The 25,491-nt window shown below is 37.0% G+C and overlaps 3 protein-coding genes across 8 annotated transcripts in view; 1 reads left to right on the forward strand and 2 right to left on the reverse strand.

Moving 5' to 3' along the window:
• Positions 1-371: 371 nt before the first annotated feature.
• On the reverse strand, positions 372-11,045 carry aknad1 (AKNA domain containing 1). The gene is given in 22 exon segments (XM_026205721.1): positions 372-663; positions 1,335-1,476; positions 1,650-1,770; positions 1,858-1,992; positions 2,069-2,194; positions 2,287-2,363; positions 2,635-2,796; positions 2,873-3,063; positions 3,066-3,207; positions 3,489-3,583; positions 3,793-3,874; positions 4,763-4,906; positions 5,447-5,571; positions 6,447-6,612; positions 6,991-7,124; positions 7,251-7,310; positions 7,467-7,594; positions 7,846-7,954; positions 8,192-8,248; positions 8,683-9,803; positions 10,272-10,523; positions 10,817-11,045. Coding segments are annotated over 21 exon segments (3,732 nt in total). The 5' UTR covers positions 10,522-10,523; positions 10,817-11,045; the 3' UTR covers positions 372-498.
• Positions 11,046-11,345: 300 nt separating this feature from the next.
• Positions 11,346-22,874, forward strand: gpsm2 (G protein signaling modulator 2). Of its 6 annotated transcripts, none has more exons than XM_026205753.1 (15): positions 11,346-11,535; positions 12,995-13,305; positions 15,184-15,405; positions 15,803-15,938; positions 17,363-17,502; positions 17,592-17,715; positions 17,815-17,930; positions 19,732-19,887; positions 20,070-20,178; positions 20,350-20,479; positions 20,616-20,704; positions 20,810-20,983; positions 21,559-21,730; positions 21,838-22,076; positions 22,188-22,874. In XM_026205753.1, exons 2-15 carry the CDS (start codon positions 13,271-13,273, stop codon positions 22,335-22,337), a joined length of 1,992 nt encoding a protein of 663 aa, XP_026061538.1. In that variant the 5' UTR covers positions 11,346-11,535; positions 12,995-13,270; the 3' UTR covers positions 22,338-22,874. The 6 variants fall into 6 exon arrangements, with proteins under 6 accessions (XP_026061538.1, XP_026061539.1, XP_026061540.1 ...); XM_026205754.1 differs by having other exon boundaries at positions 13,176-13,305; XM_026205755.1 differs by lacking the exon at positions 12,995-13,305.
• LOC113045372 (uncharacterized) overlaps positions 22,735-25,491 on the reverse strand; it is a 30,121-nt gene continuing 27,364 nt past the window's right edge. Inside the window, exons 19-21 of the mRNA XM_026205722.1 lie at positions 24,787-24,876; positions 24,408-24,518; positions 22,735-24,323 (exon numbers count right to left, since the gene is read on the reverse strand). Of these exons, the coding sequence (XP_026061507.1) occupies positions 23,108-24,323; positions 24,408-24,518; positions 24,787-24,876 (1,417 nt within the window). The 3' untranslated portion in view covers positions 22,735-23,107. The remainder of the gene's footprint in view (positions 24,324-24,407; positions 24,519-24,786; positions 24,877-25,491) is intronic.

Below are 25,491 nucleotides of genomic sequence, written 5' to 3' on the forward strand. Positions count from 1 at the left end.
TTGTTTGTGATTGTCAGTGAATGATGCCGCTGGAGTTTCAAGTGAGACGTTCAGCTAAAAGGAAAAATGTGATAGTCCTATGAAGCTGAGGGAATTTGTGAAAGAAAAGCCCTAGTTTTACTAAAACTCTCATTCTCCTTAATAACATGATGGTATGTGATGACAGAAGTCAGATCCAGGGAGGAAATCCTTAGGTGTTTTATGATACATTATACTAGAGATGGGCATTCTGGTATTGTGAAAATCTGGTATTATAATTGCATCACACTTGCAGTATTGTGTCATTTTGGCTACATTAAGAGGATCTATTTTGCCCCCTATTGGTCATGATCATTATTAAAAAAATATTACAAGAGAGGAGCTTTCAGGTCAGTTTTTTTTTTTTTTATTTGACAAGAATGCACAACCCCAAACACTATTAAACAGATGTGTAAAAGCAGATGCAATGATTTATACTCCACAGGAATGTCCTGAAGAGGGTGAATAACAGCAGCACAGCTATCTGTCTTCTCTGCTGCTGAGAGGATGTAGGCCCAGTAACTTCCTCTGGAGCTGAGCTTTGGCCAGGTCAGCAGAGAGAGCGTCTGCCATCCTGTCTGTGGTCTGCTTCATTAGAAAAGCTGCCTGCAAGGCCTTGTCCAATGTCTTATGTATTGATTCCTCCTGAAAATGAATACATATCTATGTTGTATGTGAATATATAATACACTAGTAAAACTACTGTTAAAAAGTCTGGGGTCAGTAACATTTTGCAATGTTTGTAAAGTCTCGTGTGCTCTCCAAGGCTCACCAAAAGCAAAGTATTATTGTGAAATATTATTAAAATAAAAAAAAGATGTCATTTAAAATGTTATTTATTCCTGTTATGGCAAAGCTGAATTTTCAGCGTCTGTTACTCCAAATCATTCTCATATTCTGATTTGCCGCTCAAAAAAACATTTCTTTTTATTATCAATGTTAATATTTGTGCTGCTTCGTGTCTTTGTGATAATACTGATAACTTTTTCCAGATGAATAAAAAGTTTAAAAGAAAAACATTTATTTGAAATCTAAATCTTTTGTAATATTATAAGTGTCTTTGCTGTCACTTTTGATCTGTTTAATATATCCTTACTGAATAAACATATTTTCTTAAAAAAAAAAAAAAAAAAGAAAAAAAACCTACACCCAAACTTCTTAACAGCAGTGTATGTTAATGTTATGCAGGAATCACATTCGAAATAATAAATGTTGTAAAGGTAAACCACATTTCCCCTTAAATCTAAAACATTAGCATTACTAAATGATGTTTTGTTCTGTTGTGTGGATGTTAGCTGTAAACGGTCTAAACTGACTCTGCTGGTGCGCTGTGGTCTTCCACTGGTCTTCGGTGAGGTCCGTTGAAAGAAGACGTTACTGGGAAGCAGTGCTGAGTCAGATTGAGTTGAGCGCCTTCTAGAGGACACTGGTTCTGATGCTTGATCTCGCACTTTGAATCTGGGAAAACAGCCAGTGTAAATATGCTTTTGTCAAATTGCAGTTAATGGTTAGTGACTCATTTTAAACTACATTTTTGCATTGGTAATATGATGCGTTTGACATGTAATGATTCATTGTTTGGTGCATATTTCATAGTTTGTTTGCCATTTAACTCATTAATAATTGCTTACCCTGCAGGCAGACTGCAGGAGGAGCTGTAGTTGACCTGCAGCAGAGGCTTATGGGAAGGATGAACAGATATAGGAGGGGCAAGTTTTGTGCTGTTTAAGAAGATGTTCTCCAAGTTTCCCACTGAAACAACAAGGAACACCATTTCCGATCTTGCCATTCCACTCTACATGACATACAGGGGTTTTAGTAGATTTAGTTGTTCCTCACTTGCAGGTCTATAGCTGGCACTTTTGTTGGTTTTCTTAGTGTCAGTGCTGGGGTTTGTTGGCCCAATGCTGGCTCTCCAATGGCTACCAGACTGGCTGAACTGAGATGTGTCCAAAGGAAAGCTCTCCACTGAGGCTGTGACCATTGTGAGCAGAACATTGACTACCTTTATCTCACTACATCCTGAACAGCAAAAAAAGCACAGTCATACCTTTAGATGAGGTTCTGGAGTCATGTGACCTCTTGTCAGCACTGAATCGGGTGCGTATTAGTCCGCGAGATGGACTGAAGGCTCTCTGTAAACTCATGGTGTGATCTGAATCCTCACCGTCAGTGACTAACAATACACAAATACCCTTTACTTCAGTTTCTGCTTTAAACCACATTTATTACATATAACAAGTGTGAACCAAATTGACATGCTGTCACCTTTGCTCTTGCTGAGCTCCATATCAGAAGAGATCCAGTCCTCAATCGTCTGAAAGTTCGAGTCTGTCTTCACACGTCTGATGGTATAGTGAGAATACATATTATGTTTGCAAACCTTCAAAAACCAACACTCTTATTAGCATCCATGGTCCAATGAAGAACCTTTAACATCCTTGGAACCTTTTTGATGCAAGTTAAACTGGAAGAAATGCTCTTCAGATATAAAAATGTTCATTGCACCAAGAAAATAATGGTTCTTTTAAGAATTGTTGTTTGGTGAACCATATGATCTTCACATAAACATTTTCTTTAGGATGGGACCCGTTCCTCAACCCCAACCTGAAGTACCTGCTGGAGGCGCCTCTGTTCTGGCTGCGGGTCTGTCCCTTGTGCTTCCTCTCCACTGGATACCTGCCATTCATGCTCTCATGAGGCAGGTGACCAAGGCTTTCCTCTAGCACCCTCTTGAGTCGTGAAACCTCATACTGCAGTGCGAGGATAACCTTACTACTATGAAGACCACAATGGAAATAATTGTTAATCTACCAATTTGCAAGTAACAATAACAACTTCCTTTAACACTTACTTGTGGCATGAGCAGTGTGATGCTGAGTGTGTCTCATTTACAGAACGGCTCTTTCCCAGCTGATCTTCCCCTGTGCCCTCAGTCACCTGGGTATGCATGGCATTGGCGCCACCTACTGATGTGTCAACTTCTTTCGGAGCTCTAAAAGGTGCATTCTGGGTAATGCTTCTTGCTTCCATGACACGAGTTACTTCTGTTCATATTCCAGGCGGTTCACTGTGAGCTGCACAGGTTGTGGTGCCACTGATATAGTTGTTCGTACGTTGGAGTGGGAGGCATCACTGTCTGAACCACTAGTATTCGTTATGATGTTGACATCGTCAGGGAGTGCAGAACTGAAGAGAACGTCAGACAAAATGTTATATTTTTTTTTAAATGTCAGTTCTGCTATAGAATGTCTTTAATTGAAAAGGTATTATTTATAATATGAATTTAATTTCACATTTAGTTTAGCATGTATAATCTTATCTTTTGGCCTTCCCATTTGTGATTATAACATAAATATTGTTTGTTTTTCCTAGACTAGTAACTTATTAGACACCAAAATGATAATTTGATAATTGACATATGTGTTTCTGTCTTTTAAAGCAATAGCTGCCAGTGTGTGTGCATTTACCTCACAGCACTAGAAGGTGTTTGGGACAGTCCTGTGCTTGGACGGCTTAGATCAAAACTGGCAAAGCCACTGTCAGTTTCTGGACTGAAAAAGCTCTGAAATAATAAAAAAACTCTCTATGTCATTCTGTCTCTTGAAGAAACGACCCATACCTGCTGCAAGTGGCATGCGGTAGCAACAGATACATTAACAATAACAAATACCTTAACAATAACAGTCCTTACAAAAAACATTGCGTGATTTTTCTCACAGATAAATATAATTTCTTTCTCTCTATGTCATCTTGTCGCAGTGTGTGTGTTACCTGTGTTTTATCTGCGGTTGGCTGAGGAGATGGTCCTACAGGAGTGAAGTAGGATTCACTATGTCTGATCTTCTTTTCATACCTGAGAGAGGAATGGCGATCACAGCAGCCATCATAAAGCAAGGTTCTTTTGTGTTTACAATAGTTTTAGATTTTTTAAACTCTGATAATGTTTGCACCATTGTTCTTGAGAAAGTTCATTGCTGATGCAAGGAAATTACACATACAAGAAGTACTGTGGCAGTGCTATAGTCTAATGATTATTTACACAGTACTCCACTGTACTTCAAAATACAATAGTATTAACATTGTACCATGTTCAGAACTTTTTAGTTCTTTATTTGTTAATTTCCAATAACATAGTCATGCCATGCAGCATAAATCACTAAAACTATCACATTTTCTGGGCTAACACAACAAACGTTTGACCTCCCTTTAAAAATTGTAGAAATTGGTTATTATGATTTTTTTTATAGTATTTGTAAATCTGACAGTGTTACTTTAGTGTAATAGAGATGCTTTTATATTTTTTATTCATTATTATTATTTTCAATTAGTTTTTATTTTATATTTCCTGTTTAATTGTAGTAAGTTTTTGTAATTTTATTGTGTTTTTGACATTTTTATTGCATGTAATTTAACATTTGAGTTTTTTATGTTTCTATAGTTAGTTCATTTTTATTTTATTAATTTTAGTACATCTACCGTAGTTAAATGAAAATGAGAAATGCTGCTTCGAAAAATAGCTGAAATAAAATAACTAAACTTTTTATATGTATCTTATTCCAGTGTAAACAAAATATACTTTAGTTTTTTTTTTACAATATCCCTAAATCATGCACCTTTGATTTACCATCTATTCTTGAAAAAATTGTCAGTTTTAAAATTACAACACACTTTCCCAGTTAAGACTGCACCAGACTGCAAAGCATGCACAGCAAAGAATACAAATCTGTCAGTAAATACTGACCTATCGTGTGTCAGCTGCTTTAATAAAGTTGAGGAGGATGCTTGTGCCAGGACGTCCTGGTAGTGTTGGTTCTCTCCTGTTGTCAGTCTGTTCTCCTGTTCTTCATTGGCAGTGCCAGCCGTTTCAGTGGAGAAGATGGAATACCTCAGAGGAAGACACAGAAAAAGAACAGAGGGAACTAAGTGTTTCCATAATGAAACCGATATTCCCTTGTCCCTCCTCTCGACCTGTAACCCGATCAGCCTTGAGTGAGCTGTGCTAAATATCACGATACGCTCTCTCCTCTTACAACCCACATCAGCTCTTTCTGAGATGAACTAAATACGGTACTGGATCACAACATTTCTAATTAATGTAACATAAAGATTTTTCAGATTTTTGGGGTGAATTCTGTTTTAAGTTATTAATGTTAATAGTATTGTGAAGAATGAACATGCAACCTTTTGTTTACCACCCCAGAGACATTTCTTTAAAAGTAGCTAGATGCTAAAAAATCTAAGTAGAATTATGCGTTTTTAATTTAGCAATCTTGATGATTCATTTTAAATAATGAATTTGGTTCAGGAGTGATTGACTATTTTATTGTCTCAACACACAAAATGACAATATAGATAATTTAGTTCTACACTCAGATGTATTTGTTGCCTATAACAATATAGTGTAAAGAATAAAACATGGCTATACTGTAGATAGAAGCTGTTTTCTGTTCCCCTGGAGAAAAGTCCGTCAGCTGTGTGATCTTCATTGGTCTCTTCATCATCGTTGTCCTCAATGTTGTGTCTAACAGGGGAGATGCTGAAGACTGACTCCTGCAACATGACACATGCTTTTCATTCAGCCACAGCATCCACAAAACCCTACCACGGCCCAGTCATTGAGTTCTCTCGTTACATAGCAAAACAAGCCATGCAAACGGATATGGGGCACACAACAATATCAGCTTCACTGCGTGTGTACACTTGGACATGAATAATTTCAGGAGAAGTTGTTTAAAAGAACGGTTAATCTGTTAATAATTTTTCCACCCTTAGGCCATCCAAGATATAGAAGAGTCTTTCTTTTTTTCTTTTTTTTAAGATTTTGAGAAATTTAGATCATTACATCACTTGCTCACCAATGGATCATCTGCAGTGAATGGGTGCCGTCAGAACGAAAGTCCAAACAGCTGATAAAAACATCACAATAATCCACAAGTAATCTACGCAACTCCAGTTAATCAATTAACATTATGTGAAAAGTTTTTTTTTTGGCTAAATACACAATCAAAACATTTTCAACTTGCTTCTGGCTAAAACATGATTCCTCTATGCCTAATATTGCATTCCCCAGTGAAAGATTATGCATTACGGACATTATGGAGATTATGGACTTGGGCCATGAAAGCAATGATTTACAGTTAAAATGCCTTAATGATGGATTTATCACAAACACATAGCTTTTCACTTCACTTGATTACTGTGATGTTTTTTTTTTATCAGCTGTTAAATTGCTATATTGAAATTTTTCAAAGTCTGTTCATCTACTTCTCAGAGGGTGAGTAAACTTAAGGCAAATTAAAAACTTTTGGGATGATCTGTTCCTTTAAACAGAAATGACACAAGATAAAAATTGTGTGTACGGTAAATGAATGATTGAATAAATAAATGAGTGAAAGTCACCTGAAATATAGGTGAATGTGTGTTACCTCATGCAGTGATGGATGGGGTGATGAGAGAGGGATATCTTCACAAGGTGGAGGAGAGGGAGTGGAAGATGAAGGAGGATTGAAAACATGGCACACATTTCTGTCAATCTGCTCTTTAATGTCCTCCAGGTGCATGCCTATCCTGAAAATCTGGCCCTCGACCTCCCTTAAACAGAAAGGTGAAGATACGACACCTGCAAGTTGACCTTGTGACAGTTTCATTCTCTTCTTTTGACAGACTCAAGGGAATAATCCCATTACAGTTACACCGTCTGTCAAATGTTAAGACTTTCTTTTCATTTAAAGGCATATGCATACAATATATTACTGAAATTTTATTCTAGTTTATAAACATTGTAAATTGTGTCCATGTAGGAATTTGGTTCACAAAACAAAAACTTTAAATTAAAAACATTTTAATGGCTTTTTGGAATATACAATCAAATTATTTTTTATTTAAATAGTTTTGTTGATTAAAACAAGAGCTTTCTAGCATTTTTGACATCAGTATGTAAAATACAGTTTGGCCAGATGAGACGTCTACCTGTCAGGATCAAACTCTCCTGTGTTTCTGGTTAAACCCCTGTAGTTCTGCATCTCCAGAGCGCGATGCTCCTCCCTCTTTGTGAGGTAATTCCTCTCCAGCTGATCCTGGGCCTCCATCATGCTCTTTAGCACCTGCAGAGAGATCCAACAAACAGGATGAGAAGTTTACATTTGTTCCCAATTTTGTAATGCATGGTTGAATTTTGATCTTGCCTGAACAGTGTGTGATTATAAATATGGTTTCACGCAATTTATTACCATCTGTTGCTCCTCTACATCCATTGACATAGTAGTGACACATGTTTTAAATTCATCCACCTGAAAATGAAGGGGGAAAAAATCATGCAGCCCAATGCATCAGGACGTTATATATGAGAGAGAACTAACTTTTTTAGACTTTCCAAACAGATTTTTAGAGAACTAAAAATACAACATTAGGCAGAGGGCAAAATCTCTTAACTTATTTGTCTGTACCTTCTGCATAAATGATCTGATGATGTCTCTGAGCTCAGAGGTCAGTCTCTCTCCGTCTGTCAGGCTCTGTGATTCAGTCTCCACGGGTTGAGAGTTCTGCAGGCTAAATTGCTTCTCGCTTATACCTGCTGAATAGACATCAGACACGAGGACACAAATTGCATCTAAACATGCAGTATCGCTTGTTTATTAATTTGTATTCTATCATCTTGTAACTATAAACCATCTAATATCTGATGTTTCTTGTTTCCCTCTCTTAGAAGGTCTGTTTAACTGCTGAAGAAACTAGCTCATATTTCCTTGGCAGGGTATCTCTGCTGTCAGGGTTACAGTGTAGTACAGTACTTCAGCTGGAGAAAGACAAACAATGGCTTCTTGCCTGTGGCTGGTGCTTGTGGGTGAGTTGCTGTCAGTTTGGTGTTTTCATTGTTGCTAGTTGCATCATTCCAGTCGATGGTCACAGAAGGCTCACTGGAAGCATGAATCTGCTGCTTAAAAGAAATCAACAACATAACTGACACAAACTGGGCTGAAAATCGGATGAGATTGAGGGTATGTTGAAATGCAGATCATATGTGTGTACTGAGAGCATATATTATAAAGGCATTATATTTGTAATGTTAATATTTAGTTATATTCCCTTATCAAGATATACATATAAACATCTATACACAGAAGACTTGTATCAACATTAATGGAAGATCCTTAAAAAAAACTTGTCTAACCTGACCAATTAGGTTTTCAGCTTCTGTATATTTAGCAAGCAATCTGTCATATTCAACCTATAAACAAACAACAACAGAAAAATGGTAGGTTATTAAAATTTTGACACTTTTTTAATGCTTTTGTTCATGCAATAAAAGTCATTGGGGTCCAAAACAACATTAGACCCCACTGACTTTTATTTTATATTTAAAAAAATATATTAATAAAAAAAAAAAAACATCTCTTCTTTTGTGTTCCACAGAAAAAAGATAGTTCTCAGGTCAAAGGTCAGATATTAAGGTCAAACCAGCTTGTTGCGTTTTAAATCTATATTTATATATCTATTAAACTCCAAGCTTTTCAAATTTTAAACTGAAAACCTTTTAAAAATATATATATATTTTTTTCTTAAATTCTTCAAACTTTCAGACTAAGCTTTCTTACACAGCATCAATGGTTGTCTACAACCTTTACTATCTAGTTTACATATTACATAAAAATATAGATTCACCTGTAACTGATGTGCTACTTCCTTGTCTGTGAACACATTCTCTGGTGGCATGACGGAGTCCTCTAAAACCCTGGTGATGATATCTGCTGTAGGTTTACAAGAGGAGGCTGATTTACCCAGAATGCCTGGGGACGACTGGGCTCGGGCCATAGCTGGTGACTGGCTGATGGGTTTAACACCCGCATTAGCTTTAGGTATTCTGACTTTAGGTGCCACTTTAGAGAAGTCAGGGAGTGGGTAATGCACCTTTCCCTGCCCGTATTTCAGCTCACTATAGGACCTGGTCCTGCTGAAGGAGCACTTAGGCTTTTGTGCATCTGCTTTAGACAGATCTAAAGAGTTGGCACTGCAGTTCTGTTTAGGACACTCTTTATTATCATCAACGTCATCCCCAGCATATGCAGCATCACTGATGCAAGTCGACCCAGTTTCCTTAGATGAGCTTGACTCATTTGAAACATTTAGTTCAGCCAATCTATGGCTTTCAGCAATGCTTGGATCAGGGTCCTCCCTCACATCCTGAATCTTCTCCCTCTCTGCTACGAAGATCAGTGCAGCCTGAGAAGCTCTACTCCGCACGGTTTCATCAATGCTGTCCATCAAAGATGTCTCGGGTAGGGTCTCGGCTTCAATGATCCTGCTTGAGTTAAGCAGCTCCTCCTTGGAGAAGTGTCTGAGCAGGAAGTCATTGATGTGGTCTGCAGGTTGAATAGGTTTATGATTGGATAGAAGACCGTGAGTAAGATTATACTGGCAAGCCTCTGTTCGTTCTGCATTACCAATTGGCATATTTAACTTATCAAGCGTAGAGTAATTCTGACTAGGCATCTCAGTAACTGTTTCACATGGAGATGCTTTTAAATTCATCTCCGTTTTGTAGTTGCTGTGTGCACCATCATATGGAAGCTCTTCGTGTTCTTCATCACTGGTGTTGACTGCATCATTCTCATGTGTTCCAATGACTGGCTTCACCACAGGGGTGGTTTTCTTTACTGACGCCTTGGGTATGTTTCCCTTCCTGTTTCTGGTTTTTGAATTTTCTGTGCATTCACTGTTAACCGAGTCAACACTCTCTGAAGAGCCCTCTTCAGTCTCACATGACTCTGACAGCTCTGCATTATCTGTACACAAAATAGCAGAGGGTTGGTTAAAGTGGAGGGACAGTGGGTTTGAAATATGTTAAATCAATGTCAGTGGGACTTTAATCATACATTCTGAATGATTACCAGTCATTTACATATTCAAAAGGGAGGGGTCAGTAATATATATTTTTAAAATTAGTACCTTCAGAAGGATGCATTCAAAAGTGACAGTAAATATATTTGTTACAGAAATGTTCTTTTGAACTTCATTTTCATCAAAGTGTCCTGAAAAACTTGCTAACCCCCCCAAAACAAAAAAAAACTGTATCTTTGAAGTTCTTAAATGTATACAGGCCGTATACAAAGCATTTACATTTTCAAGATGTTGAAAACTGCTTGTTGGTGCTTTTTAATTAGTGGCGACCAAAAACATGGAATTGCATACTTATAACCCATAGTATTATCTTTGAAGTTTTACAATAAGATGGATTTCATAGTCTCTCTTACCAGTGAGTTGTGGGCTCTCAGGTTCACCAGAGACCTGTGAGAGGTGAACAGTGAAGGAGCCCTGCATGTCACTGAAATGCAGGCTGTCATCATCGCTGATATCCACAAATATACTCTGCTCGATGTGTCTTTCCCACAGTACTGATGAAGGTCTGCTGTGAGCGTCATCTTCACCATCCATATCCTCTGCTTCTCCCGATGACGCTCCATCCAACGCGCTGCTGCGCGTCTTCCGCGCCTCTCTATTCATTTCTTAGCAACAAGAATAAACAAAATGAACATGTTACATCTGCAAGTGAATTTTTTGTTTTTCCAATCACATAATATTATAGATATGCTAATTATATATATGCTTATAATAAATTATAATTAGATTAAAATTATACTTATAATGATTTCCGAATATTCAAGACGTAGTCTATCTGGCTGGATAAATTAGAAAATAATAAATAAAAAATAATAGTAAAAAATAAATAACTAAATAAAACAAGAAACTACAAAAATTAACACACTAAGTAGCTCTAATAATATGACATTGCACTTACATTTGATGCTTGTTCCAAGGGTTTCTAGTTTCTAAGGCACTACAAGAGTTTGCGACGTTTTCATGAAAGAATGACATAACAGCCTATTTGAAAGGTACAATGAAGTCTCTGTCTAGTTTCTCAAGCCTGTGGTCTAGGATCTTCTTAGGCAATTTAAATAATAAATGCGGTATCTGATGCTGATGCTTTGGGCAGGTGCTACACGCGCACGGGGGTGGGGTGAAACAGGTGGTTGCTATGGGAACGAGAAGCCTTAAAATTAGCTGTCAGTCAGCCCTGCTCCAAAACGGTTTCGTTCTTTCGAAGATATAAAATAGCGAATTATTAACTGTTTTATTTTAATGGTCTCCGTTGATTTACTTCACAATTAAAGCTGCATAAAAATAGTGAAGTGTTTTGGAAGTTATGTAAAACAAAGTGTTTCCCTCGCAGAGTGGAACGATAAAACATTCAAATTTCATTGGTGATTCATAGGGGGTGGAGTTATTTTTGAATACTATGCTCTGATTGGCCAGCGGAGTCACGAGCACGCCCCTTCCGTCCGTGTTTGTGTAGTTTTGTCTCTACACCCCTTCGCTGGGACCAAGATAATTAATTAAAGGAAACTATTTGAATTCTTTTTTTGTTAAAATATGATTGGGTTTAATTGATTTTTGTTGTCGTTTCTCTTGTAAGAGACTGAACCGAGAGAAGGATCGGTGGCGAACTGGAGGAGTTGAGTGAGTATGACTGAAGTTTGGCCCGTAACGGCTGTTGAGACAGCTGCTTGCGCTAACACACACAAAAACGTCAATTTAAAAGCCAAAGTTTAAGCTGCGGGGTCAATATAATGATTACGTTAAAAGAAGGCAGTGTTACGCATATTTAAGGTCCGCGTTTTTTCACCTTCAATATAGATTGTATAAATATTTTTTCTGGCTTCATCCTGGTCTTTCTTTAACTGTTTGCTTTGGGAGTGGGACATGGGTGAGTCTGTATACAGCTTTATAAATAAGTACTGACACTGTGATGACATTGGTGTGTTTTTGCTGTTGCTTTTCCAGAATTATAGGTTTTACATTGGCATAAAGGACAGTTTTTATTTATTTTTTGCTTTATTCAGACAATATTCTTATTCACTATGCTATCTGACTAACATAGCTATCCTCCTGGCACAATATACTGGAAAAGTGATTTTGGCACATGTTTATTAGTAGCTACACACACACACACAGTGTGTGTGTGGGTGTGTGCATGCAAAAGGGTGTAAAAGGGGACTTAAATTTGACAGCACCTCAGTAACAGCTTTTCTTCTTGCTAGGCTCTCTTCATGTCTCATCTTGTCAAGCTAACCTGCCTCTGAGGTACTCCGAGAACCACATTGTTGTTTTTCTGTTAGAATTAGACACACAAACCAGTTTTGTAACTGACTCTGTGTTTTGAAGTTCTCTTTGTTCTTTGGAATGAAGAATAAAAGTACAATGAATTTGAAGGTCTTTGGCATTAATGTTATTACATGTTTTAGCAGGCAGTGTATCTCCACTCTTGGTTGAGAGTGAGTGTGGTTCACTTTTTGGTGTCAAGAAAAAAATATGGACTGTGTGTTTAATGTCTTTTAATGAGGAAGGAAATATACAAGAACTGTAGTTTAGTGGAATCACGATGTCAGCTTAACAATGTAAGTCATCGGCGATGGACGATGGCATTGTCTATAGGCCCAACCCTATTCCTCAAGCTGATTATCTTATTTCTGGATTAGTTTGGTAATGACAAATCAGCTTTCCAAATGTCACAGAGGTGTAATATGTTTAAAAAGTGACCGACAGTTACCATAAGAGTTGAAAATAGTCTCCTCTTTTTCCTGCTGTGATTCTTTTTACATCTGTGGGGCTTTGTAAGAGAAGGATGAACAAAACTCTTCTCTTGCCGCAAACCTGAATGCGTTTTCTTTTATGATTTGGTACTGGCCTGCTTGCATGGCAGATAATGAACTGGGTTCATGGGCCAGTCGCTCTTGCTTTCTCTCTTGTTGTTGGGTCCCTTGATTTCGCTTTCAAATACACAAAGCTGAAACACACACACACACACACACACTCTTAATATCTGCCTCCACTCCATGTGTCCACCGCTTAGTGGGTGTTGCCATGGCATACGCACAGAATGAGGCTTCACTCTTGGCATCTTTTGTTCTTTTCACAGAGAGCTCCGGAAGAGAGCATCCTGTACAAAACACACACACAAACACTCACTTCCCAGACCCATGCGGTGAATATTAGTCTGGATACGCTCATCTGTAGTGCACTGGACTCCACCACTGCTAAATATCAGAGTGACTTTGGAAGAGTTTACAATTTATTCATACTTTTTTTCTGGGATTCAGTTCATTAGTCTTCCCTGTTGGATTACTTTCTGGACTTGACTCGGATCAGTACTTCATAATGCTCTTCAGTGGCTGCGAGCAGTGCAGTGGTTAGCATGCAGAATGAGAACCGGACCGTTGTCCATTACAGGTAAGCATGCAACACTTGAATTACGTTTTCTTTTCAGTTGTAATGTATCCTTTAAGATATGTAGAGCTAGTCCAGTGTTTACTCATTCATAAAGGAATTCAATTCAAAGAACTAAAATTTTGTTCACATGCCATGTTATCATAGATTGTACCATAAATGTGTAATTTGTCTCTTGATCTAGTACCTACAATTTATTTTAAGGATACAAGTAGGCTTATAATCAAAACTTTTCAATAATTCAATAAATAATTTATAATTGCTTGTCATCTTATGCATCTCCCTTTATGTCTTAAAAAAAATTATGTGGGAAAGTTTGCAAAAACATTTTCTAAGGCAGTATTATTGTAGAGCTTTAGTGTGTGTGTGTGTGTGCGGGAGGGAGAGAAAGAGCAGGTGTGCCCCAGTTTAATCAATATTAAATATCACTGTGAATCATTTATGACGATTGCCCATATTATGTTCTGCAGTCCATGAGTTGGGTTAGTTTTAATCTTTTAGTCAGTTGATGTTAGCATTGTTGTATGCATTGTTAGCCATGCATATTTAGTAATATTTACATTTATGCATTTGGCCGATGCTTGTATCAACTTATATTCAGGATTCAGGTTATCAATTTTATCATTACTTGATTTGCTTGGGAACCCATGACCTTGTTGTTGTTAGTGCATTGCTGTACTGTTGAATGTACAAAGTAGATTTTTAAGATAACCATAACCAGACTAATTTGCATTAATTTCCCAAGACCAGTTTGTCATGAGAAACAAATTACTATCACTGTTTTTGAGTTTCTTTAAATCAAATCGATTCCATTTTTTAAATTCGAGATGAAAGCTCTCTGAATTGTGTTGTCTGTTAATCAGTTGTATGAGGAAATGAGTTTCTAATCTCTGTAGTGTCCCTCTCTGTGTGCGCACTAATCACACACGGCAGTGGAAAGCAGAAACACAATCAGATTAGCTGTTCATGTGCTGACCATGACAGTTTTTGCCTAAGCCATTTTCAACCTCTGCCCTCAAAGACGTCCGATGTGACATTGTATGATAGACAACTGCTGTTTAGAATATTCTTTTAAAAATCATTTGAGTTTGTAGTGGTGTAATTCCTGGTGGAGAATTGGGTTGATTGGCAGCCTCATCGTGATGTATGAGCGTTTGGGACGGCTGGTTTTAGAGATTACAGCCCTGTCGGAGGACTTTTTAAGGAGCCAACAAAGCCTTTTAGATGCCTTTTACATGTCCAGCTTTCTTTGATTGTGTGAGGCGTGAAGGCACCAGGTAGGGCCTCTACAACTCTGACGGACTGGTTTTTATGTTAAGGGGTTCATTTATTATGGAAAACTAGTAAAAAAATATTTGCAAGGCCTGATTGATTTGCCACATATTATGCAGTGTCAGATTGATTGGTAATTAATTTTTGTGTTGGGTCCATTTCCCATTGTTTAATTAATTTGAAAGGAGTTTTAAGGGCTTTACATTGGGCAGTATTCATCTACTAATGTGATGAAAATTCACACAGCTAATGTATATACCCTAACATACAATAAATTATGAAAAATATATATAATTATTTCCCTGATATTGTGTATTCTTTGTATAGAAATTATGCCCTACATGCCCCCCAAAATTAGGACTTGTAACCAATTTTTTTTTTTTTAGTTTCAAAAGTCAAACTGCCACTTTTTTAACTTTCCCTACACAAACAAATCTGTGGTCTGTTATGGCAGCACCTTATTCTCATATAATTTTCCCAGTGTTTAAGTTAGATCCTTGTATATTTTTGTAATGAAGACATGCTGCCTTCTCAATTTATTTCTACTAATGTTACTACAGAGAGATAACCGCTCAACCATTCATAAAATATTTTTGCTGCTCCCTGCAGGATGGAGGCATCCTGTTTGGACCTGGCTCTGGAGGGGGAGCGTCTCTGTAAGGTGGGGGATTACAGCGCCGGTGTTTCTTTCTTCGAGACCGCCATACAGGTTGGCACGGAAGACCTCCAGGTCCTGAGTGCCGTCTACAGTCAGTTGGGCAATGCATACTTCCATTTGCATGACTACAGCAAAGCTCTGGAGTTCCACCACCATGATCTTACACTAACTAGGTATACTTACACACCTTTACAGATCATGTAGCTTCCCCAACTGCTCAACAGTTAGGGCCTAGTAAGGTTTCAATAAATGCTGTCATCAAATAATCCTGGGTTTAATAAATCCAAGAATAAAAAAACATTTATAAATATATTACCGTAGAAAATACTGTAATATAATAATAGAAAATTACCATAGAAAATACTGAAAGTAATGTTTCTCAATGTTTTTACTCTATTTTGTTATCATAAATATGCAGCCTTGGGTGAGCATAAGAAAGCAACAACAACAAAAATGTGTAATGTTGTGCAAATTCTCAGTGTTTCAGTTGTATTACCTATAATTAATTTTCTTTAGGATTGTATAATATTTGTATTTAATGTTAATGAAAGCACTGATTTGTTCTCTCAGGACCACTGGGGATCGGCTCGGTCAAGCCAAAGCCAGCAGTAACCTGGGGAACACATTAAAGGTTTTGGGACGCTTTGATGAAGCGGTGGTCTGCTGCCAGAGACATTTAGATATTGCCAGGGAACAGGGCGACAAGGTGAGGGATTTGTTTAAAGTACACAATAGACATTACCATAATGGAAAATATTTCATACAAGACATACACGTGGATATTTATTAAAAGGTGAAGAACCATTACCTTACATTATTTGCCCCATGAAAATGACAGTGAAGCATATTTTATTAGATTGTATTATTTTTAATGTGAACAGGTTTTATTCTTTTTTTTTTTTTTACTGATTTATTTAAAAATATATTACCTGAATGTATTTTATAATTTTTTTCAAGTATAGATTTGAAACGTCTTTTATGTCTTTTTGTTAATTGTATACCTTGTGTAATTTATTCTGAGATCACCATAAAAATAGCATTGATGCTGGCATGGTGTTAAAATGAATGAATAAATAGTGCAACATATTATGTTTAAATTTATTTTATTATTATTATTAATTGACACTTTTATTCAGAGCCACTTACAAATGAAAATTCTGTAGCATTTGCGATTAGGGCTTAGCAAAAAAATAGATTTTTCGATTAGTCCTTTCTTTAAATCACTTCATTTCGATATCGATTCTCAAAAGGCGTGAATCGATCTTCTCCTATTTTTATTTCAGCAAACATTTAAAAGAAGATTTGATTAATGTGAAACTTTAGTCTTCTTCACTAGATGTCACCCTCTTATTTACCTCGTGCAATGTCACAACAGAAAGCCTGTCACTCATTCAGTGCTTATCATGGCGGATATACTGTTGACGAGAACAAAGTGTGATTTGCAATGCTCAGGTATTTCTATAGTAATACTACAAATCTGTGGATATCTGTGTGACATGCGTAAAGGCGCCATAATTTCCACAATGAATGAACGGAAGATGGTGCAATGCTGTTTTGTTTAATAATAAAATTCTATGAAAAAATCGAGAATCTAATTGAGAGCTTGTGAATCAAATTTGAATCGAATCGAGACATCTGAATCGATACTCAGCCCTATTTAGCGATTCATTCTGATGAGGTAATTATAATAATACTGCATTAGAAAGCTCTGGCAATGGCATTGACTAGAAAAATGAGCTTGCAAACTGACAAACAAATCAAATTAATAGATTATAAATTAATGCTCTAATTGTATAAAACTTTTTGTAAATGTGATTTCATCATTGCTGACTATTTCAATCATACATTTTTGTGAATCTGATGAATAAATCAACAGGTCTTTATCTACCCAAAAATCAAAGTTGTGAATTGTCAAAGTAATATAGATTTTGAGAGCTTGTTTTAAAAAACACAGATACACACACACACACACACACACACAAAAGTCAGCGAAACTAAGATAAAAACAAATGCAATTTCCATCTTTGTTTTTTATTTTATGCTGGAAGCTTCCATAAGATGCACCCGGGTATATAATTAGCGTCTGAGGTTTTTTTCTTTCAATTTATTTAATTTGCTTTTTACCTAAAGGTGGGGCAGGCCAGAGCACTTTATAATTTTGGAAATGTGTACCATGCCAAAGGGAAGAGCATCTGCTGGAGCGGAGCAGAACCTGGAGACTTTCCTGAGGAGGTCATTACAGCACTTAGAAAAGCCGCCGAGTACTACGAGTGAGTACCACCAACACCCACGTGATTGAACATTTTTGTGTGTATGTTACAGTTTTTGTACATCCTCCTCCTTTTCTCCGGTTGCTTAGGGCGAACCTGTGTATGGTGAATGAGCTCGGAGACAGAGCAGCACAGGGCAGAACGTATGGAAACCTGGGAAACACATACTACCTGCTAGGAAACTTCAGGGATGCAGTGGCCTCTCATGAACAGGTGAGTGTTTGGTTTCATCATTTGGTTATGAAAATTCTAATAACTGTAAGGCTGTGCAAAAGCACTCACTGCACTGTACGTGAACTATTTGTCTTCCAGCGTTTGCTTATAGCTAAAGAGTTTGGTGACCGCTCTGCCGAAAGGAGAGCCTACTGCAACCTGGGAAATGCTTGTATATTCCTTGGGGAGTTTGAGAGGGCTGCAGAACATTACAGGTGAGTGTAATATTTAAATCTTTTTTTTTTTCTTAAATTATTCATTTACTTATTTTCTGAGCGAGAGAGAGAGCATTACACATTACAGCCCTGTTAAGGTGGGGTTTGATATAAATATTGTTCCAGGGTTACCAGGGGTCTTTAAGTCTTCTTTTTCAGTTGATTAAATTAAAGGTCATTTGAAGTCATAATTATCATTTTATTAGGTCTTTGAGAATGGAAAACATTTCTGTTATAGTTTTTTTTTTTTTTGAGGGTGGAAAAGGGAATTGTGGTACATGCTAACGAGATAATTAAACTTAAAAAGTAAATAATATAATTATTATAATTAGTAAATTAGTGCATGATGCCAAGTTCAAAGACAAAAATGGTGTGTGTTACACATTCCACAGTCTCAAGCAATAGGTGTATATTACACTTTTATGACAGTTAATTGCTTATGATCTACTATTGGTGAATGACTACTTTATGGTTTTTATCAGTGGTCAACCGATATTGGAAATTTATTTATTTATTTTTTTGACTGCCGATATCTTGGAAAGCAAAGGGGCCGATAGGTGATATAAAGAAAGCTTTTATATATATATATATATATTATATATATATATATATATTATTGTTTTTTTTTATTAATATTTACAAAATTGTAATAATTTAACAATGGATAAAGATTTTTTGTAAAATAAACATACATGACACAAATAAATATTTAATAAAAATATATTTAAAAAGGAAGTAAACACTGTAACCAAAAAACAGGGCACTCAGTATTCTGGTAAGTTTGTGTGCATTGGGAATCATATTTTTCAAATAAAGCCAAGGTAACACTCATTTAACATACAGCACACAATGAAAATTGCATGAATATGACAATGGGCAAATGCTTAAAGCACAGCAAAATTTGAAATCACGAGTTTAAAATTTACAGCATTCAATTCACACAGACCGACAGTTACACAGAGAACACCCGATCATGCTGGATATAAATGCACACTTCACAGGATCTCACAGTTGGATTCGACTAAGTTTGCAACGTTTGTGAAATTAAATGTTCATTAGCCATTCAAAGATTTGTGTAAATGATTTAAATCCATATTTGCTTAATTCTGATGTCAAACGAGAAAGTATTATAATGTTTCCCTTCCTATTACTAATAATATAAAAGTAATGATACTTTTTTGTATACATTGATTCCTTTGTTTAACCGTTCTTTCCGATTATTAGACAGACTTCTATCCATATTAGACAGAACTGTTAAAGACGACAGTAAACAAGAGGGAGTTTGGCACGCCATCAAAACAAAAGTCCCGCCTCAAACTCATCGGCCAAGCAGAAAACTTATCAGCTGATGCCGATATTTGAAAAAATGCCAAATATCGGCCGATATATCAGACATGTCGATTCATCGGTCGACCACTAGTTTTTATTTTGTAATATTTAGTAGATTGTTGTAAATGTGCGTATTTTATCTCCCCCATCTTTTTGAATCGCCAGCTGTAAGTAATAAAGCACACAGATTTCCAAAAAAGATTCCCTTTGCGTTTTGGTCTTATTTTTTATTAAAAGTCCCAGATTATGCATAAAATTATAATATAAATATAATATATAATATAAAATATTATTATACTCTCTATATATTATTATCTGACATTTAAGTCAATAGCTGGATTTCATCTAAATGTGAACTGAATTAGGTGTGTTTCCATAAAGTTGAGTAAATGACCTAATAACCAACAAAAAAAAAAAAAAACTCTGTTGTGGTTCTATTTGAGCTTTGACAGTGATTGTGTTCTGATTGCAGGAAAGCTCTACAGTTGGCGCGGCAGCTAAAGGATCTGGCAGTGGAGGCTCAGGCCTGCTACAGTCTGGGCAACACGTACACACTGCTGCAGGACTATGAGAGAGCTATCGACTACCATCTCAAACATCTCATAATCGCTCAGGACCTCAATGACAGGTGATCTCACACACTAGGAATCATGTTTTGGTTGTGGCCAACTGATATCTAAAGAACAGGGTGGCAAACGGTCAAATAAATGCATATATATAAATACCCCCCGTGTTCCCTGATAAAACAAAAACAATTATAAAGCATAGTAATAATTTACTTACTCATTATGGAAGGTATGTTTTCTGCAGGATCGGTGAGGGCAGGGCCTGCTGGAGTTTGGGAAACGCACATACAGCACTAGGGAATCATGACCAGGCCATGCACTTTGCAGAAAAGCACTTAGAAATTGCAAAAGAGGTGCGTGCAGTTATAGACCCATCAGTAGGTGCATATCTGGAAGTACCATTGATGTTTGTTCTGATTGATGTCTTGCTCTAAACTGCAGGAGGGTTATATTCATATAGAATAAATAAATAATTATTGGTTAGGATGTATTTGAAATAAATGGCCGAATTGTCTTGTTTACAGACTGGTGATCGTAGCGGGGAACTGACTGCTCGCATGAATGTCTCAGATCTCCAGATGGTCCTCGGCCTCAGTTACAGCACAGACAATTCAGTACTTTCTGAGAACAAAGAGATCGACTACAACCTGCATGGTACACAAAAACAGCACTAGGTCTCCCTTCAGCCATAGTATCCCAAATTCCTCTGTATGATTAATCACTGGAATAAAGTAAGGGACCACTGCATTTAAGGTTTTAAACCGATTGACTTGGCTTGTTGTTTTTCCAGGAGCCAGACCTAGGATGAGCCGACGGCACAGTATGGAGAACCTAGAGCTGATGAAACTCACACCAGACAAGATCAACGCGAATGTAAATGTATTTAACTGATAGTCATCAGTTCATAAGACAATGAAGCAGAAATTTATGTTTTTAAATCTCAGCATCAGGGATTCATACAGCAATTTAATATCTGTCCTGCAGGGTCAGAAGTGGACCAGTGATATCCTCTTCAAGCAGTCCAGATCCTCACTGGCCAAGTCATCCTCAAAGCTATCCTTTGTCAATCGTTTCCGAGGAAAGAAGCATAAACTGCAGAGCAGCTCCAGTAAAATCCTGCAGGATACCAGCAACACACGGGAAGCTCCTCAGAACAAAGTACTAAGACAACATACAAACACGTTTATTAGGGATGCACGATTTTATCGGACCAATATCAGAATCAGCCGATAATGGCTTGAAATGTAAATATCGAGCCGATATGAAAAATTATTTTCAAATCTACAGTGTCCTGTCATTATAAAAGTACTTTATTATTATTATTATTATTTTTTAATATATATATATATATATATATATATATATATATATATATATATATATATATATATATTAAAAATAATTATATATTGGCACCGGCTATCGGCCAAATGAGTTGAAAGTTATCGGCATATCGGCAAAAATCCAATACCATGCATCCCTAATACTTATTAAATCCTATAGAAATCCAAGTAAAAAAAGACTATATTTATTAGTTGAGATTTCTGATCTGAGAAAGATTCATGAGTCCATATTATTCTAAAGAAAAAGTTTTTGTAACATTGTCATCAAAACTTGCTTCACATCTGAAATGTCTGAACAGTTCATAAATTGAAAATACTGGTTGCAAAATTGTGTATGTTCTCAGTTCTTCAGAGGGAATTTGTTTTAACCTTTGACCTCTTTGCTTCCAGCATGGGAGTACTGATGTGTTAGGAGACGAGGGCTTCTTTGACTTGCTGAGTCGTTTCCAGAGCAACAGGATGGATGACCAGCGTTGTGCCATACAGGATGGGAGGAGCCACCTGTCTGTCAATTCTAGCTCCGCCTCCCCACCCACCACCCCGCCCAGAACCATCAGGAAATGTTAGTCTTCCTTCATGTTATTGAATTTGTCTTTGAATGTTCAAACAAATAGCATTAAAATTACGTGAATATCATAAATGTAGCTGAACACGTTGCTGTATATCCAGCTTTCTCCGAGTCGGCTGCATCTCCAGGTCAGGAGCCGTTCCTCAGACTGCTGGCCAGCGCTCAGGGCAGGAGGCTGGACGAGCAGAGGGCAGGAACAGGGAACAGTCTACCCGGCCTGCGCACGCTGTCTGAACACAGCAGCACTAGCAGCAGACAGATGATCCTCAGCCAGGTCATGGCCAGCACAGATGCCACTGAACCTGATGATCAGTTCTTCGACATGCTCGTCAAGTGTCAGGTGAGAACATGCTTGAAATAACCGGAGTGGAAAACGAGTGCAAAATAGCAGCTATAGGAAAGGAATTGCATTCATTTAAAGTCATTAATTTCATTTTACTGTCTCTCTCAGGGGTCCCGTCTGGATGATCAGAGGTGCGCCCCCCCTCCACCCTCCTCCCGTGGCCCCACCGTCCCGGATGAAGACTTCTTCAGCCTCATCATGCGCTCACAGGCCAAGAGGATGGACGAGCAGAGAGTCACACTACCCTCCTGCCGCTGAACAAACCATAAGTCTTCTGAACTCCATAATCAGAATTGAGCAAATTTTTATGCACACGAGTTTTACAAATTTAACGCTGGCAATACACACATGATCGACACAATAATGATCAAGTAACACAGTATGAACGGTGTCCTGTCTACTACATGATTATGAATGGCTTTTTGTGTACAGCTGTTCTTACCGACTCGGGGGAAAATGTCTTTGTAAATAACACATTTAAATTTTTTACTGGATTTATGCTCTTGTACATTTGCATTTGTAAGGATGTCAAAGGTTGTTTTAGTTTAGGATGCATTGTTTTGATTATGACCAAGTCAGTGACTCAGTTAATTTGTATTTATTTAAATAACATTGTTACTTACACTACTAGTTACCTTCTAGTTAGTATATGTAGTTGTGACAAAAATATCTCTGAATTTCTTTTTTTGTAATGTCATATTTAGATGATAAAAAATTAGTTAAACTATGTCAAAGTGGTTGATACAGTAACATTTACAACACAGCTGTGTAGAAATAAAACCTGTACAGAAAAACTTAACCTTGTTCAGTGTCTTTATAAGACAAAAAAATGTTTTGCAACAGTCTGTTTAAATCTAATTTTAACAGGCAAGCAGAGCATGTGAATGCTCTTTAATTCCAGCAGTAACTTAAATACTGTTCTTCAAAAGTACAGTAGGGTGAGCTCTCCAGTGCATTGATCACTTGTAGTTAACATCATTTCCCAAATCATGTAAAATACAATGTAGAATCATCAAGCAAAAAAAGTTTTAAAAGTCGGGTAAAGGCAGATGATTTAAAAGATTGGGATCTTCTTCCAGAAGAATGCAGATGAACATTTCTTTCACAGTGTCACTACCTTTACGCACTATGCTGCAGATCTTCCTCATGCTGGCTTCACTGGTTGAAGTTGGATGTGTGATTTCAGAATATAATTCTTCATGAATGATTTGCTTTTGCAGCAGATTGTCTGCAATGTTATTTACATTCTCAACACTTCTAATAAGAGCACACCAATTTCTATCAAAAAACTGAACTTTATCAAAGTTGACAGCCAATCGTGGTGTATTTTGGTTTTGTCCTGTTTGAAACAAATTCTCAGCCCTGTTTGGATGCATGTTGATTAATTCTTTCCAAACTGTTGCAGTCCAAACTGATTTCTGATCATCAACTTGGCTGAGTGACATTTTGATGTCATTGTCCACAGGATGTTTGACCTGAAAGAAGTTTGGCTCGATGTCTCCTCTTAATTTGATTGCTTCAGGTTGGACAGATGCACCATGAACATCAAGACTGTGTTGTTTCATCATACGCAGTGGAGTTTCAGGTCTTGAACACTTGATTGGATGACTCAGTTTTTCCTCTGATTTAATTTTTTCTTTAAAAAGTGAATCTGATGGGAAAAAATACACATGGAGAATAATGGGGTTCTTTTGTGTCATGAAGATCAGTAGATCACAGTGCACTTTTACTGATATCCCTAGTTTCATAAGCATCGTTTTAGGAGAAAAAGATGGTTTAAGTATTTTGGCATGAAAACGAGTCAACTCCACTGATTCCAAGGATATTCCCTCATCTTCAACACTGAGGACCTTTACACTTTGTGTGAGAGAGGGGTCTGACTCTGCCAAACAGGCATAATGAGGTAGATGGGCCTCCTCCAGTTTCCCTGAGATCACTGTTACATCAATCACAGGACCAATTCTCTCACACTGAAGCCTCTCCAGCTCTTCACTGAGGAAACCTCCATCCACTGCACGATACTGGAGAGTGATGTCACCAGCACAGATCCATCGCATTCTGGTCCTGCTGCACTCGAATCGACCCGCCGGAGTGCTGATCCTGAACTCTGACCCTCCTTCATCTGTACAGACTGACGGCTCCACCTGAACCCACTGATCAGAGTCAACAATGTGAACACAAGACTGACACACTGGGAGCGGCTGAAGATTCAGTCCAGACAGTTCTGAGTAAGAGATGGTCGGCCTAGAGAACAGGAATTACAATGATAAATGAAATGATAAATGGGTGAAAGAGAAACAGATTATAAAAAATATAAGATGAGCTCACTCTTTAAGGTTTTTCAAAACCTTTGGTTTGAAGTGAATCTCTACTTTCTCATTACAGCTGTGACTCCAGTCCTGTTCTTTGCACTGATCAGTGAGTTTACTGCATTTTCTCCTTGATAAACATGGAGGAAACCAGGATTTTTTAAAAACGATTCAAAATATACCACCACTATGCTTTTCAATCTTTTGTAGGAAACAAGAAACCATGTTTTTGATACATCGATACCACTATAATAACTGTACAGTATTTCAAAAAAATTCAGCAATGGGTGTTTTGTAGATTTTTAGTTTCTGTAATAATTAAACTAATTTGTCATGTGTTTTGTTTTAATCTAGTTGCATTTAAACTGTGCATTAAAAAGCACACTGAGCACACAAACCCTTCGATGATCACAGTGCAGTGTGGCTCTGTCAGTGATTTCTTCAGTAACGTGAGCTCGTCCTCCAAAAGCAATCCAGTGACACTGACTCTGAAATATTGATGTTACACAAACATCAATAAGCAAAGAATCATGATAATAACTTTAATAATAACATAATTTTATAACAAATTATATTTGTACCCACTTTGTAATACATTTCTTAACATTTAAGTGAGTTATTTGATAGTTTCTGGACCTTGAAAGTGTAATTTACTTGGCTATTCAAGTACACATAGTAAAGGCACCTTATATAATGTGGGATTTTTTGTAATATAAAAATTATTTTTACTTGCAACATATTGATTTTCAGAGATCACCCAAGTACATGTCCACTTTATGAGAATTTTGTCATTATTTACTCAATGTTGTGGTTTTAGATGTGTTCTCGAAAGGACATTCAATAAAAGGGCATGTTCTAAATAAAATAGCCATTGGTTATATAACAATAGATGGGATCTTGAGCTTCTGAAATATTATTAAAACTACCATAAAATCATCAAAAATCTATTACATTAATTAGCCCCTATATTGCGTCTCATCTGAAGCCATACAATATCTTTGTGTGAAGAACCAATCAAAACTATACCCTAACATAAAGATCTTTATCATGAAAGTTTATGGCACTAAAGTGTGACCTAAGCATCCAGTAACTTTATGGAGCCA

This window comes from Carassius auratus, chromosome 27 (assembly GCF_003368295.1).
Source record: "Carassius auratus strain Wakin chromosome 27, ASM336829v1, whole genome shotgun sequence".
NCBI classification, from domain to species: domain Eukaryota; kingdom Metazoa; phylum Chordata; class Actinopteri; order Cypriniformes; family Cyprinidae; genus Carassius; species Carassius auratus.

Bases quoted from the DNA above. Each gene is read 5' to 3' on its own strand.
- gpsm2 (XM_026205751.1), top strand. From the start codon at position 14,527: ATGCCTTTTACATGTCCAGCTTTCTTTGATTGTGTGAGGCGTGAAGGC. The intron at 20,480-20,615 runs GTACACAAAAAC...TTGTTTTTCCAG, and splicing joins GATCGACTACAACCTGCATG to GAGCCAGACCTAGGATGAGC. The intron at 20,705-20,809 runs GTATTTAACTGA...TCTGTCCTGCAG, and splicing joins AGATCAACGCGAATGTAAAT to GGTCAGAAGTGGACCAGTGA.